This window comes from Sebastes umbrosus, chromosome 2 (assembly GCF_015220745.1).
Source record: "Sebastes umbrosus isolate fSebUmb1 chromosome 2, fSebUmb1.pri, whole genome shotgun sequence".
Taxonomy (NCBI): domain Eukaryota; kingdom Metazoa; phylum Chordata; class Actinopteri; order Perciformes; family Sebastidae; genus Sebastes; species Sebastes umbrosus.
Window position 1 is genome coordinate 2,957,671 of NC_051270.1, and position 17,469 is coordinate 2,975,139.

The 17,469-nt window shown below is 38.0% G+C and overlaps 1 protein-coding gene across 7 annotated transcripts in view; it reads left to right on the top strand.

Annotated features, from left to right (window-relative positions):
• Positions 1-2,563: 2,563 nt before the first annotated feature.
• Positions 2,564-17,469, top strand: part of crtc3 (CREB regulated transcription coactivator 3) — a 53,195-nt gene continuing 38,289 nt past the window's right edge. For all 7 annotated transcript variants that reach the window (XR_005204447.1, XR_005204445.1, XM_037753174.1 and 4 more), the window contains exons 1-3: positions 2,564-3,191; positions 10,493-10,600; positions 16,135-16,263. Coding sequence is in view for 5 of the 7 variants with exons in the window: in XM_037753174.1 (XP_037609102.1) it covers positions 3,060-3,191; positions 10,493-10,600; positions 16,135-16,263 (369 nt within the window). In the remaining 2 variants the exon portion in view is untranslated. The remainder of the gene's footprint in view (positions 3,192-10,492; positions 10,601-16,134; positions 16,264-17,469) is intronic.

The following is a 17,469-nucleotide window of genomic DNA, read 5'->3' on the forward strand; positions in this document are numbered from 1 at the left end:
CAGGGACTCTGTGATTTGAACATCTATTGAAATCTATTACTGCGTCCACCTCCTAGTATTAACTTCCCAAAGATATTGATAATATTCACTGGTTGAATATAACTAAGTACATGTACTCAAGTACTTTACGTAAGTACAATTTTGACATACTTGTACTTTAATTGAGTATTTCTCCATCTTATACTTTATCTCCACTACATTTCAGGGGCAAATATTGTACTTTTTACTCCACTACATTTGTTTGACACAGTTATTAGATACTTAAGATACTTACTTACATGATATGATGCAGTACTAACCTACCTCGTAGTATACACAGTATGTAATTGGCTCCACATTGATGAACTACAATATTAAAATGCTCCTACATGTTATAGTATTATAGATAGCTATTAGGTAGCTAGATAGATAGATAGGTAGGTAGGTAGGTAGGTAGGTAGGTAGGTAAATAGGTGGGTGGCTATGTAGGTAAATAGGTAGGTAGGTAGGTAGGTAAATAGGTGGGTGGGTATGTAGGTAAATAGGTAATTGGTAGGTAGGTAGGTAAATAGGTAGGTAGGTAGGTAGGTAAATAGGTAAGTAGGTAGGTAGGTAAATAGGTAGATAGGTAGGCAGGTAAATAGGTGGGTGGGTAGGTAGGTTGGTGGATTGGTAGGTAAATAGGTAGGTAAATAGGTGGGTGGGTAAATAGGTAGGTAGGTAAGTAGGTAAATAGGTGAGTGGGTATGTAAGTAGGTAAATAGGTGGGTGGGTAGGTAGGTAAATAGATGGGTGGGTAGGTAGGTAAATAGGTGGGTAAATAGGTAGGTAAATAGGTGGGTGGGTAGGTAGGTAAATAGGTGGGTAAATAGGTAGGTAAATAGGTAGGTAAATAGGTGGGTGGGTAAATAGGTAGGTAGGTAGGTAAATAGGTAGATAGGTAGGTAGGTAAATAGGTGAGTGGGTAGGTAGCTAGGTAGGTAGGTAGGTAGGTAGGTAAAAAGGTGGGTAAATAGGTGGGTACGTAGGTAGGTAGGTAGGTAGGTAGGTAGGAATGTAGATAGATAGATAGATAGATAGATAGATAGATAGATAGATAGATAGAGACAACAAGAGAGAAATATATCTATAGAATACACAATATAAAATAATATTAGAAAGAATGTAGAAAAAATATAAAGAACAATTAAAAGAATAATATTGTTGAAGGAAGGAAGAAAAACATCAATATAACAGGTGAATCCAGTGGTGTGAGTAGAGGACCTGAGTACTGATAATATTAGATTTACAGTATATCAGTAGTATATCAGTAGTAATCCCCTATAGAGAGAGAGACAGACAGTATAATGTAGTATATCAGTAGTAATCCCCTATAGAGAGAGAGACAGACAGTATAATGTAGTATATCAGTAGTAATCCCCTATAGAGAGAGACAGACAGTATAATGTAGTATATCAGTAGTAATCCCCTATAGAGAGAGAGACAGACAGTATAATGTAGTATATCAGTAGTAATCCCACAGAGAGAGACAGGATAGTGATGTATCTCTGTCTCCTTCCTGTGGTCTCCATCAGAACTGCTGCTGTTTAACGAGCTAATGTTTTTCTCGCAGTAGTATCGGAGGATAACAAGCAGCAGCGGATCTGAGTTGCGGTTACTCGCTCTGCCTGTCAAAGCAAAGCGACGGAGAATAAACACCAGCGGACACAAGAAGAGTAGTTCACCAGCGACGGAGCTTTATGATCTCTCTGCGTTGTTAGTTAGTTAGTTAGTTTGTTTATCTCCAGCAGCAGCGGAGGACTCGTCTGGTCGGAGTTAGTCTGAATCTCTCTGCTGTCTGTCGGTGGATTAACACTCAACCAGAGACTGAAGAAGAAGAAGAAGAAGAAGAGCAACTTTAACTGTCACATTGTGGATTATATTCCTGCTTCACGAGTTTTGGATGTTTCTCCAGTTTGTGTTGAGAACATAAACTCATTTTTTAGTTGTTTTTAAAGTCGAGCAGCGGACAGGAGCAGCGGACACTTGTTGAAACACAAATCTACCAACTAACGTTTGCTACCGATGCTAACAACTTTCTCCTAAACATTAGCGCTTAAAATCTGCTTCTAATAATAATAATAATACATGTCTGTTAGTTAGATGTTTGGTCAACAAGTGTCATAAACATTGTTGACTTGAGATGGCTCTGACAGCAGCTTAGCTAACTCGGCTAGCTGTTAGCCCCGTTCGGCGTTATGTTAGCATTAGCATTGAAAGCTAACTAGCATTGACGGCTAAGCTAACGTGATGCTAACGTTACATTCAAACAAGTGGTTCTCTGGAAATATGAAATAATGTCAATATTAAAGTTATATTTTACTATTAACTCCTTTTAATCAACTCGTTAGTCGTTTTTAAAAGTTATTAGACTTAAATAGTAAACATATAATTTACTAAGAAGAAGTCAACTTTTTAATAACGGCTTTAAACGTTAGCTTAGCTGCGTTAGCTTAGCTTAGCCCCGTTCACTTAACACAGCGTTATATTAGCATTAGCATTGAAAGCTAACTAGCAGGCTAGCGTTATGCTAACGTTACATTCAAAAGAGTGGTTCGCTGGAAATAATGTCAATATTAAAGTTATATTAACTTCTTTTTAATCAAGCACGTTTTTTTGAAAGTTATTAGAGTTAAAATTGTAAAACAATAATAATAATAATTCGCAAAAAAGCTTTATTTACTAAGAAGTCAACTTTTTAATAACGTTAGCTTAGCTGCGTTAGCTACCTTAGCTACGTTAGCTTAGCTGCATTAGCTTAGCAACGTTAGCTTAGCTACGTTAGCTTAGCTACATTAGCTACGTTAGCTTCGTTAGCTTAGCTACGGCTAACACTTATACTGCAGCCAGCCAGCAGCAGACTCTTAAAAACAAACTTTGGCCAACTAGTAATGTGTGCTGTGGGTGTTAAAAGTGTGATGGGTTCATTTAAAGACTTTGGACTATAAACTTGGAGCACCATCTACCACGTTTTACTTTTTTTTACCACCCCAAAAACACCAACAAGTAGAGCTGAAGTTGTGACTCTGCGGCCCGGCACGATGTCCGGCTCCCCGGGCACAGGTGGCTCCAACCCGAGGAAGTTCAGCGAGAAGATCGCGCTGCACAACCAGAAGCAAGCAGAGGAGACGCGGGCCTTTGAGCAGCTCATGACAGACCTCACTGTTTCAAGGGTAAATACACTATTTGTCATTTATTTGTTGCTTTGTAATTAACAACACAAAGCTCCCTCTTTGCACACAGCAGCAGCCTCTTTGCAGCTCATCTGGAATGAGCAGCAGCCTGTTGATTGTCTGCAGAGATTTCTGGTATCCAACCAGTACTTCTTGTTTCTCTTCATGCAACTCATTCAGCAGTGGCAAACCCTATTATTGCTGGTCAGTCTAACGAGAAAAAACAATGAACCCAAACGACAAAACATTGAACCTGTTTTGTTTAATTGCAACCAGTATTGATACAGGAAATGGGAGAAAGTATAGCTCCTCTGCTGCTCCTGCACCACCACCTTGAAGTTCCCCTGGTTATGAATACACTTCATTTTTTTAGCTAATGTGCATTTATTTGTTGCATTGTGATCAACAACACAAAAGCTCTCCCTCTTTACACACAAGCAGCAGCCTCAGCAGCTCATCTGGAATGAGCTTCAGCCTGTTGATTGTCTGCAGAGATTTCTGGTATTCAACCAGTACTTCTTGTTTCTCTTCATGAAACTCATTCAACAGTGGCAAACCCTATTATAGCTGGTCAGTCCAACGAGAAAAACAGTGAACCTAAACGACCAAACATAGAACCTGTTTTGTTTAATTGCAACCAGTATTGAAACAGGAAATGGGAGAAAGTATAGCTCCTCTGCTGCTCCTGCACCACCACCCTGAAGTTCCCCTGGTTATGAATACCCAAAGGAAGCACTCCTAAGATACAGTGGCAAACCCTATTTTAGCTGGTCAGTCTAACGAGAAAAACTGTGAACCTAAACGACAAAACATAGAACCTGTATTGTTTAATTGCAACCTGTATTGAAACAGGAAATGGGAGAAAGTAGTAATCCTCTGCTGCTCCTGCATCACCCTGAAGTTCCCCTGGTTATGAATACCCAAAAGAAGCACTCCTAAGATACAGTATACGCATGTCTTTCAGACCCTTGCTGTGTTTGCACCTTTGTTATTCTATTATATTTAATGAATTCCCCATGGGGTTAAACCACCCTGCATCCTGGGCATTGTGTGCAAACTCTGCACAGAAAAGAAAGAGCAGGACCAGCTCAAGAGGATGGTTCATAATTTGGGCATACTAGGCTTAAACACTCATATTTGTATTAAGCAGTGCTCCTATACAACTTGTCCAAATGTTAAGGAACAATGGCACACAACAGATGTTTTATTGTGTCATATTTAGGTTTCTTAAAGGGGACATATCATGCTCATTTTCAGGTTCATGTTTGTATTTTGGGTTTCTACTAGAACATGTTTACATGCTTTAATGTAAAAAAAAACCTCATTATTTTTCTCATATAGTCTGTCTGAATATACCTGTATTCACGCTCTGTCTGAAACGCTCCGTTTTAGCGCGTTTCAACGGAAGTGCATTGCTAGGAAACAATTTGGGTCCATGTTTACATGCCACATCAGCTGATGTCATTCACATACACTGCAACAGGAGATTAACTGGGACACTTTTAGTATGTTTACGTTTTAAAACTGTGAAATTGTCTAAATATTGTATATTTGTGACATCACAAATGGACAGAACTCCTAACGACTTGTTTCAAACACACAGTTTTTCTGAATACGGGCTGTGTGTATTTCTCCATGGATTGAGTGTTTTGATACTTTCACAGTATTTATAGATCACTTAAACCTGCTTTATAATATAAAAGACATGAAAAAATAGAGCTTTTTACAATATGGGACCTTAAATCACAGCTTAAATGATTCCAGGTTTCCAATTTATTGTGATATTCTGCAAAAAAAAATAGTATTTCAGACAGTCTCACCTATTTAGAATTGCTTTTCAGTGGCATGTACTTACAGTAGGGCCAGGCGATATGGAGAAAATGGAATATCACAATATATTTGACCTCAATATTGATATTTCGACGATATTGTAGATTTGACTGTTGGTGCTTTCACTAAAATATTTACAAAATTAGATTTTTGCCAAATAATCATCAGTAATGTGGATATAATGACCAAGTTAGTAAAAAATAAAATAAACAATAGAACAGTCTGGTAATTTCAGAAATTACATCACTTTACTCTGATGCAGCCTTTAAAACCAGGAAAAGACACATGCGATATTACGATATCTGAAATCTAAGACAATATCTAGTCTTGTATCACAATATTGATATAATATTGATATATTGCCTAGCCCTACATGTAATGTGAAAAAACTTTGTGCTTTACGATAGGGCAGCAACTAACAATTACTATCAATATTGACAATCTGATATATATTTTTTGATTAATCAATTAAACAAATAGTGGAAACTGTCCATTTACAAGTATAGAGTCCAAGGTGACATCTTCAGGTGTCTTGTTTTGTCCAAAACTCAAAGATGTTACAGTTCCAGTGATATAAAACAGAGAAAAGTTCTCATTAAAGAGGTTGGAACCAGAGGATGTTTAGAGTTTTTTTGGATAAATGACAATAAACAAATTAATTGATCATCATTTTTGTTCATCAACTAGTCCGTTTATTGAGTAATCGTTTTAGCTCTGCTTTACAGTATAACAGAAAAATCCTAAAATAAAACGTGATTTATTTTTCTTTGACTGCACAAAACATTAAGCATAAAAATCAAGTAGCACAATATCAATTTTTTTTACATAAAAAAAATAATATTTGGATAATTTATTAATTAATTGTTTCCTTTCTTTGTCATATATAATTGTAAATTTAATCTCTTTTGGGGGTTTGGACTGATGGTTGGACAAAATAAGACATCACAAAACACAAAATAATTGGCAGATTAATTGATAAAAAAAAAAAATAGGGCTGCCATCCTTAGTTGATTAGTTGACTCATCGGTCGTTTTAGTCAACTAAGAGTTTTTTAGTTGATAAGTCGTTTCTTTTTTTCATGCAGAATGACTTATTTCCAAGAACCTTCTGAGCACATCTTTCGAAAACAAGATTTAATCGGTTAGTCGCAAAATCGTAGAAGTGTTATTCAACTAAGAATTTCTTTTGGTCGAGATAAAAAATAATCCTCAATTGCAGCCCTAAAATCAAGAAGCTATATTATTATTAGAAAAATAATATGGCCTGTTGTTTTAAGAAGGAGATGATGATGATACTGATGTTTATAATGATAGATAGATGAATATCAATGCCAAAATTATAGTTTGTTTTCTTCCGCCAAGGCCGAAAGGCCTAGGAAGGAGGTTATGTTTTCACCGGCATTGGTTTGTTTGTTTGTCCGTTAGCAGGATTACTCCAAAAGTCCGCCATGGATTTGAATTAAAGTTTTTGGAGGGGTGAGGTGTAGCACAATAAGCAATCTATTAGATTTTGGTGGCAATCCGGATCATGATCTGGATTCAGGAATATTTTTAAGGATTCCGATCAGCCTGAGCTTTAAGACCATAGGGTATAAAACGTGTAGTGTAACTGATGATGCGTTGACGCATGACCACGCCTTCTTCTGAGAGCAGAGAGATACGTGTGTGGGAGCTGCTGGCCGTCCGCGGTGAGACAGAAAAAAGTGGTAGATGACGGGATGACAGACAACGTTATACAGACATAACAAGGCTGCTGAATGAGAGAGGCATCCGCCGATACTTTACTCGGAAACACGTGTTAATAATAAGCCGCCCACCTCACGGTACCGCCAGCTGTGAGCTTTGATCTGTTTTTAAAGTCACGCTTGGGCGGAGGTCTGCGGTCTCCGAGTGCCATTCTAGTTAGTGTTGTTAACTGTACTAATCATAGGTCAGATGTGCAATTACTATGTGAGAGCAACAGAGTTTGGTGTTTAACTCTTGAAAATATTTGGTCACCACTCATTCAAGATGCTTCTTCAGGTCTCCAGTTGTCTTTTACTGAGTGCCTCTAGATATTCTGAATAAGTGAATACGTTTACATGCACAAAATATTATGTTTTTTGCCCTTATTCTGAAAAAGACAATATCTTTAGAATCTTTCTGTTTACATCAGCGGTGCATACTCCGATTAACGTAACCGGTGGCGAACACAGCCTCCCTCTTTCATTCCTTCAACCACCTCCTTGAAAAAGTCGTTGTTGTGATATTTGTCCATATCCAAAAAACCTGTTGATATCCAAGTCTTTTATAATGTTTAAAAGTAGGTGAATTTCTCCTTTCAGACCAGAAATTTCGAACAGACTTTTCTTTTGGGGCATGCAGTTATAAAAATTGACATGACAATTTCAAACATATGCACTACACATTCCAAGTAGTAAAAATAGTGAATAACCCTGGGAGGATAAAAAAGGTCCTTTTCACATTATCCTCATGCCATTGGTTTTCAATGTGCTCTTTCTGTGAGTCCTGAATGGCCACAGTCGGGAGAGGATGTGGTTTTGAGGCGACCTTGAATGAAGTTTGCTATAAGGTATGAACTGTCATTGACCCTGTGAGACAGAAAAGCCCAGTCAGCGAGGCCGAGGCTGGTCAGGACACACTGCCAGCAAACAGCTGGAATTAGAAGTAGCTGCTTCAACGTTTACACCAGTGACCAAAGACTGAATATAACCCCCCCGAGGGGCTCTGAAGTCCTCGAGAGCACAAACAGACTCAAGCCTTCACTCAGCTGCTGCAAGCTGGTATCCCTGTGAACCATAAATGTGTAAAGTCTTCATGTTTAATGTTATGTAAGAGCTGACACCAACACTGGAGTAAGAGGTTTAAATGGGGATTTGTGTTTTTTTTTTAATATATATTTTCATTTGTCCTAGATGGAAAATTGACTGTTGGTGGGACATAAAAATTAATCACAGTCTGAAATATGTCCCTCTGTTTAGGGCGGTAGGGAAAGTTGTAATCTGACATTCATTGGTCATTCAGAGATATAAATTAACATTTTGTTGTCCCTGCTACATTTGAAATGTGCGTCCTCTGAATCAGTTTGGGTGCAGCTTTCAAGGTTATCTCAGAATTATAGACGCAGTGTCTTCGAAGTTTTTGCAAAGACTACATTTTTATTAGTATCTCATCTCGGGCTCTAAAGTGCAGAGAAAGGGAAAGTATCCACAGCATGACTGTCAGGTTTGTTTTTGCTTTTTTTCAGGACAAGAAACTATAGTTTTTGTTGTTGTAACTGATGTTGTAACTATTGCAACTGTTTTTTTGCTTCTGTCTACTGGCCTTAGATGCCCATGAATGCTGATGAAATTAGGGTAGCCCTTGACCAAAGAAATTCTTATTCGACTGACAGTCATATGATTTTGTCAACTAATCGACAGATCTGTGAAACCTGATTTTCTCTACAAAGAATCACACAAAAGCACCACTTTAAATCTGGTGCTTACCAGAGATGTGCTGATAAGTTTCTTGGAAATAAGACATCCAGCATGGAAAAAGCATAAAAAAACGACGAAAGAAATCTTAGTCGTCTATAACACCAAAACGTCTGATTAGTCGACTAAGAGGGGACAGCGCTTATTGAAATTAAGTCAAAAAATTAGATGAAGGTAAACAATAGGGGTCTAAGAAAATATCGATACACATTACGATATTATGTATTGTGATACTGTATCGATTCTCCAAAACACTGTATTGATTTTTGATTAACCTCTTAAAAATCGGACGCTATTCGATTCGACATGCATTTTTTGCATGAAGTACAAATGTGTTATTCTGCCTATTCTAAAATGGTGTATTTCTGGTGTGTTCTCTATACTATGACAGTTTTCCAAAAATTAGATTTGAAAAAATCTGAATATATATATCGCCTTGTTTACAGTATTGCAGTTTATTACACGGCTGTGTTGAATACTTGATTCTGATTGGTCAATCACGGCGTTCTACGGTCTGTAATGTCTTTATAACAGACCGTTGCTATGCATAACAGACCGTTGCTATGTATAACAGACCGTTGCTATGTATAACAGACCGTTGCTATGGGCGCAGTTCTGATGTCGGACTCTGGCGGACCGCTTTTGTGTAAAAATATTGATTTCTTCAGTAAGTAGCTGTGTAATAAGCAAGATAATGTACAGCTAACGGGTCATTGTTGTGACCAGGCTCGCTGTACATTATCCCTTACATATTATGCCAATACACAGCCCTAGTAAACAAAATAAATGCACTCACCGCTGAATAAATTAACAGAACGTGGCTGTAGTACAATGCTATGCATAAACTGACAAATGTACCAAAGGATAAGATATTGACCAGCGTCAAACTCCGGTGCTGAGAATTGAGGCCAACATCTGAGTCTGGCTCCTAAAGTGAGTCAATCTCCATAGACACCTCTATGTTAAAATGACCAACCATACAGCAGAAATAAACATGTTCACAGCCTAATACAAAAATAGTCTCGGTCTCTATAGCAAATTTTTATATAACTCACCTGTTTAAATCATATTAAGGCTTAAAGTTTGGCACTATTGAGGGCGTGGCCGCTTTTAGTGACAGCTGGGTGTCGTACCAGGTCGCTAGCTGCTAGCTAGGGGCCGACTCAGCTCCATCGATGATCCACCTCTTTGCCCATTCGGGAGTTAGGCTGTGTCATCACTGCCAAGATGGCGACGGCCGGAGCCGCCCACTTTGAGCGTCACAATGGGTCTTCAGAAACCTGTGGGGGACGTCACGGTGACTACGTCCATATTTTATACAGTCTATGGTTTTTACTCCCACTTTAGCCCAATCTTAATATCTTGTCATATTCACAATGAAAGAGCTCTGTCCATTCGTTGTAAATCTATTGATAAAATCAAATTAGGTCAGTCTTTGAGATTCAAATTTTGCCCTTTTGGCAGTCTAAAGAAGAAATTCCCCTCTAATTTGCCTTTTTCCTGATAACAGCAGATGATTGGCTCTGTTTATCGTACCGTGGCGGCAGAACAAGCCGACTTCTGTTTTGTGCCAGGTAATCGTTGTGTCATCTCCTGGCTGGTGGAGTGGCCAAGCCTGGAGGCCAAGCTGCCCATTTCCTAGAATGTGTTCCCTTGTTTTGTGTCCCTTAAATTACAAATATTGCTGCAGTGTTTATCAATTATTTTGGATGCTTTTGTATATTACAGCAGAGCATTTGATTCATTTGGTTGTTTGGCATTCAGGCTTAAATGTATAGTATTTGTAATGTTGACAGTTAGACTGACTTTTTTGAATTCTGTACATCCAGTTTGCTGCGTTGAAGAGGCATACATAGACAGTTGAAAATGGTAGTCTGATTTCAGACACAGCGCTGATGTATAGGTTTATTTCTCTTATTTGAGAAGCAATGACAATGGTGGGAAAGAAAAGCCCTAATCAACACCAATCGTGTTTTGTCCCTCTTTTGACTGACAGGTGCAGTTTCAGAAGGTCCAGCAGCTTCGTTTGACTCAAACGCGGGCGCAGTACTACGGCTCTCTTCCCAACGTCAATCAGATCGGCAACACCAGCATCGAATTCCAGGTGAGCTCTCATCATGGTCAAAAAATACAGCCCCACACCGCATACTAGGATTTCAAAATGCATCAACATTTCTCTTTTACAGTCAGCTAAACTAAACATTATGGACTGCTTGCCTAGTCCTAGACAGTTTATAATTTCAGTAAATATTAAGTTCCAAATTCACTTCAATAGAATTTAGTTTTAGTCCAGGACATTACACAATCTCTGTCTGGGAAACCAACCCTTTAGGTTTATCATCAGTAGTATTTATTCCAGGGTTATTGCAGTGAATTAAGACTCTATGTTGAACACCATATGTGATGTATTTTGTCCATCCAGTGTAAATTGTTTCTTAAGGTGTGTTCAGACAGAAAGCACACAAATTTTTCACTCAAGTTGAATTAGAGCGGCAACGATTAGTCGACAGAAAAATAATCACAACTATTTTGATAATCGATTAATCATTAAAGTAATTTTCCATGCACAAATGCTGTTTTCAGCCTCTCATATATGGAGATTTCGTGCTTTAGTCTGTTTTATATCACGTTAAAGTGAATATCTTTGGGTTTTGGACTGACAAAACAAGACATTTAAAGACATCATCTTGGACTTTAAGAAACTGGGATGGACATTTTTCACAACAGTTTGACCTGACAATTAATCGATTCATCTAGACAATAATCAGCAGATTAATTGATAATGGAAATAATCGTTAATTGCAGCCCTAAGTTGAATCATTTTCAGCTGACATGGATCTGTCTTTGCGTCAGTTCGTGCTGCCCCGGTTGAATTTATGTCTTTCCATTGACTTTATATGCAATCATGCCGCCACTAAGGTCTGACCACACAATAACAGTCATCTTGCGTTTGTTACGAGGTGTTCAGTGTGTTAAAAACAGACAAGAGGCTGCCCAGGAATGTGCGCTTTGCATCCATGATGTCCCATTGTGTTGCAGCAAAAGTTGAACCAGGTTCAACATTTCTTTTTTGCGGGGTGGCCCTCTCCTGCTATTTTTTCTTTTTTGACTGAGCCCTCTGCATCGGCACTCCAGCTGTGCCAACACAGCAGTGCGATTCGAATAAATGAGGAGGCGGCATTTTTTTCACACAGTGTCACTCTGAACACAGCCTTATACAGTTGATGTTCCGGGGCTGTAAATCAGTGGAGTTTATTTTGTGTGAATGTACTCAAATGTTCTCTTTTAAACAAACAGATGTTTGATGTGAAACTAAACGTGAATATTTTCTTTAAAACCGTACTTCCCTTGGGATCTACCGAATTCAAGGTCTTGTTCTCAGTCAGGGGTTTTCCAAGGTCTGAGCACAATAACCCTCAGTTCTAAGGAAAGGAATTTTTTTGTCATGGCCCCCTGAGCCACCCAACCCAACATTATTAATCACACATTGTTAATTTTTTAATTATTGTTATATTATTAGTGAGGGAATGTGACTAAGTACATTTACTCAAGTACTTTACTTGAGTCTTTTCATGCCACTTTCTACTTTCTGCTCCACTACATTTATCTGACAGCTTTAGTTACTTTACAAATTAAGATTTTTGCACACAAAAAACTACCCAACAATATAAAGGCCTACACGTACAGCTGAAATGATTAGCCAATTAATCAATTAGTTGATTAACAGAGCTATTTTTTTTGTTTCAATCGTTTTTCATTTGAGGATTTTTCTGCATTGAGTACTTTTAATACTTTAAGTACATTTTCCTGATTACACTTCCATACTTTTACCTAAGTAACATTTTCAATGCACAGCCCCTTCATTTGCATAATGAGGCAGAGATGCATAAAGAAAATAAATACATAAATAAGTTTGGGGAAATAAAAAAGGGGTGAAATGTAAAGGGAAATCATTCAGAAATAAATAAATTAATGTATAAATACATGCATTTGAATAAATAGAAAATGTATGCAAAAATAAATGAATAGCTAAAAAATAAATGCAGAAATTAATTAATTAATTAAAAAAATAATTACATAAATAAGTAAAAGCGAAAATTAAACAGAAGAGTAAGTAAATAAATAAATTAATACAAAGATAAATAAATAAAGAAGCAAATTTAAACAGAAATATACATTTATGGCACATTTCATCATTTCATTAATGGCTACATTTATTTTTAATATTATTTTTGGTACATTTAAAGACATATTTATTTATTTATTTATCGAGTCATTTATTCATTTATTTATTTTTAATTTTGGCAGGTTCCGTCCTCCATACATTTTCAATCCCTCAGAATGACAACCAACAGGTTTACAGATAAATATTGAACTATATTAAAATAAACAATGAAAACAATTAAATACACTAATATGTTAAATGTTTTATTATAACATTAAAAGTTATATTTTTTAGAAAATGTGGTGAAAAGTTATTAAAAACACATAAATAAATGCACAACGATTATGATAAATCTTGCGGCGCTCGCCGTAGCCCGTCCTCAAGGCGCCCACATTGAGAACCACCGGCCTCACTGCAAATTACGAAAATGCTGTTCTGGACCTTCAGAAGTGCAGACAAGCTTCTCCTGAGAGCGTTAAATAATTCAGCTGCAGACGGTAAAAAAGATGGAATAAAAGATCAGTGCAGTAGTTCTCGGTATTCGTTCAAGCAAAGCAGCGCTTCTCTGCAGCACTCGGCGTATCTGTATCTGTGTCAGCTCTCCGAGGAGTGGGCTCTACTGGGATACACAGCGTCCAGGTGAAACGTGCCCTTGTTACTTGAAATAATGGCCCTTTGAGTTGGAGCAGTAATTGCAACGGCGTGGTCACGTCCAGAAATCAATCCCTACATGGAGGAGGGAGAAAAACTCTCACTCATGGAGTCCATTCACCGTCTCTTCTGGGAGCAAAACTCCACAAACTAAATGGCTTCTAGATCCCACTTGATGATAACCATTTGTTAGCCCGAATTTAATTAAATGAATGCAGCGTGCTTAATGTAGCGCTCACTAAGCTCACTAAATCTCCAATCTGCAGTTTGTGTGCAGTGAGTGCGCACATGATCAACAATCAAATGTGGATCATATATTCAAACTCGGAGGTTTTTGTTTTTGAACTGTGTGGTCTCTGATAGCTGGTAAAAACAGGGTGATAAAGGACTGAGGCTTTAAAGGAACAGTGTGTAACATTTTGGTGGATCTATTAACAGAAAGGGAATATAATATTAATTATATATTATTAACTATGTTTTCTTTCAAGTATAATTACTTGAAACAAAGAATCTCTGTGTTTTTGTTAGCTTAGAATGAGCCCTTTATATCTACATAAGGAGCGGGTCTTCTTCAAGGAGACCGCCATGTTTCTACAGTAGCCCAGTACGGACAAACCAAACTCTGGCTCTAGAGAGAGACTTTCACGTTTTTACTTTACCTGAAGGCCACCGTAGTTCTCAGACACAGCGAAGTGAAACAGCGGTAACGTGAGTGTAAAACCGTGGTACCGCCAGCCGCCATCTGACTTCTGTTGCTCTTAAAGTAGTGTTATTACGGTAAGGAAGTGAACGGTTTTGCATTTGACGGCTCACGTTACCGCAGTCTTGGAAAGGGAGGAGTGAGAGGAGGGGTACTCAGTTGGTTGCAATCTGCAACCACACCACTAGAAGCCACCAAATCCTACACACTGATACTTTTAAAGGAGTGATTCACCCACAAAAATAACCATTTGTATATCAATTACTCACCCTGTGTTACCTCGAATTCTTGAAGAAAACTTTGTTTTTCTCTCATGCCTCCACGGTGAACAAAGACTCAAAAAACAGAGAAAAATCTTGATGAATTGAAGTAAATGGGGGCCACGGTTGACAAAAGGAAAACTATATCAAAACATCCGTTTACAAACTCTCACACAACTAGTGCAGTATAATCCAAGTCTCATTTATCTGGTCGTATGTTCACTACTTTCCAAACACATGCATCTTCACTAAAACGTTACTATTTAAAGGTCCCATTTTGTAAAAAGTGAGATTTTCAATGTCTTTTATATTATATAGCAGGTTTAAGTGCTGGATAAATACTGTGAAAGTATCGAAAAGCTCAATCCACAGAGAGATACACACAGCCTGTATTAAGAAACTGTGCCGCTGAAACAAGCCGTCAGTATTTCTGTCCATTTGTGAGGTCACAAATATACAATATTTAGACCATTTCACAGTTTTAAACGTAAACATTCTAAATGTGTCCCAGTTTATTTCCAGTTGCAGTGTATGTGAATTACATCAGCAGACAGGAAGTAAACATGGACCCAAATTGTTGTCTAGCAACGCAATTCCGCTGAAATGTGCTAAAACAGAGCGTTTCAGACAGGAGGGTAAATTCAGGCAGTATGAGGAAAATGAAGGTTTTTTTGAACATTACAGCATGTAAACATGTTCTAGTAGAAACACAAAGTATAAGTATGGACCTGGAAATTAGCACAATATGGGACCTTTAAAACACTTCTGCATAAAAAGAGTCCGAAGTGTTTTTAATATTCAGGTTTTAGTGAAGATGCTTGTGTTTCGGAAATAGTGAGCATACGACTTGATAAATGAGAGTTGGATTATACTCCACGAGTTGTGTGAGAGTTTGTAAATGAATGTTTTGATATAGTTTTGCTGTTGTTAAACGCGGCACCGATTTACTTCAATTCATCAAGACTTTTTCATTTCAATGTACACAATAAAAGGCAAGAAATGTATGTAGTTCTTTCCTCTTTCTTTTCCTCTCATATTTATTCACTCTGACTGGTTGAAGCGATGCTCTTTTGAAATGACTGTTTGAGTATCAAATATTTTAGGGCTGCAACTAACTATTATTTTCATTGTTGATTATTTTCTGGATTTAATCGATTAGTGGTTTGGTCTATAAAATGTCAGAAAATGGTGAAAAATGTTGATCAGTGTTTCCAAAGCCCAAGAAGACGTCCTCAAATGTCTTGTTTTGTCCACAACTCAAAGATATTCAGTTTACTGTCATAGAGGAGGAAAGAAACCAGAAAATATTCACATGTAAGAAGCTGGAATTCAATCCAAACCAATTATCAAAATAGTTGTCGATTTAATTTAATTGTTGACAACTAATCGATTAATCGTTGCAGCTCTAAAACATTTACATTCATTTCATTGCTATATGATGCATTAATGTTGCATTCAAAGCTGGCATTTTGATGAAAGTATTGTTTATTGTACATCTTTACGCAGTCATGACTCTATGCACTACGGTTTGTCATTTCTAAATGCTATATTTGTGCCTGTAGTGTTAATCAGCAGTCCTTTGTGTTTGAAGAGCGGTGAAAACATTCTAAACGTCATCACATGACCGTATAATTGTCAGGGAGTGTTTCAATACAATGTGGTAAAACAGTTTATAAAAGCCTGAGGTTTTACATGAATACAAATTATGTTTTGGTTTCAGCTAAATTAACAAAATTGGAGCATAACTGAAGTTTGATTAAAATGACATTTGATAAATGCCCTTCTTTCTCCCTCCCTCCCTGCCAACCTAGGGGAAACTGCCTGTCTTAAGTGTCTTAAATGTCTGATGTCTCTTTTTATAGGGTGGCTTTCCGTCAGGATTGGACTCTGTCAGAGGGACCCGCCACCATGGGCTGGTCGAGAGGGTCAACAGGGACCGCAACCGCATCAACTCTCCCCACCGCCGACCCATCGACAAGCACGGACGGCAGATATCCTTCCAAGCCTAAAATCATTGACAGTAGGAGACCTCAAAGGGCAATCAGCGATCTGGAAGTGGGTGTTGCGGCTTCCGGGTGGTTGGTCTTTATTGTTGTTTTCTTCTTTTTAATGGCGGTTTGTCTTCGTGCTGTGGTTTCGAGCGTGACGACACTACACCAGTGTAGGCAGCTGTTTTGTAGCCTCGGGAACGGAATTAGTCATTATGCTAATTTGAAAAGTGACGCAGAGACGGTGCGCTTTACTTCTGCCTAACGGACATTGACAGTAGGAGATCCTCAGCATACTCTGTGAATGCACTCTTGGGGTTTGTACAAGTGTAGCAGAAGATGTGATTTTTTATGAGAAAGCTGCAGAAGGGGTCTAATTGTTATGATGGTGATAACACACAGAGGGAGGAACATAAGCGGGAGTGTTTGCACTTTAGCTCTCAGCGACACCCTTTAAAATACATTTCCCACCGAGTCTCCTCCGAGTGTTGGAGTGAGTAAGTGCAGAAAAATGTGTCTTTTTTTTTTCCTGCTATTTTTTGATCACAATTTTCATGGTTTATATAATTCAGGCTTTGTACGTTTTTTAAAAGCTGTTATATTATAAACTGGTCCCATTTTACAATGCACAGCTAATCACCGTGAATGTTGTCACCAGTCCGCTATCACATGTGCGGCGTGCGTCACAATTCATCTGGATGAGTAGGTATCTCATGTATTACAGAATAGAGACACAAAAACTTATTATCAGCAATTATTAAATTATAGAATAATGAATTGCCTTGTGTAACTTGGAAATAATCCTGAAAAGTAAAATGAAAGCACTACTTCCACATTTGGCACTTAAAGGGTAACTTCTATATTTTTCAACCTATTTTCTCATGTTTTGTGTCCAACTGACTAATAGGGACAACAATTTCTGGAATTGGTCCAGTATTGAGGGAGAGCGCTTCAGATGGCATCTGCTCACGGGTTGTAATGTAATCCTATTGGGGCAAGCGTCATTTACGTCCACTAAAAGTGCTTGTTTTTGCCATGACCGGCTCTGATTGTTATTATAAGTGTCTGACAACATTATGGAAAGAGTCTCGCTCAAAGAGAAGTCTCGTTGTGAAATCTGGCGAGGTGACGTGTTGCTGGAAGACAACGGTGGAATAGTGGAACACATTCATGGTGGAAACGGGCAGAGTTTGTTGTTTGGCTAGTTCG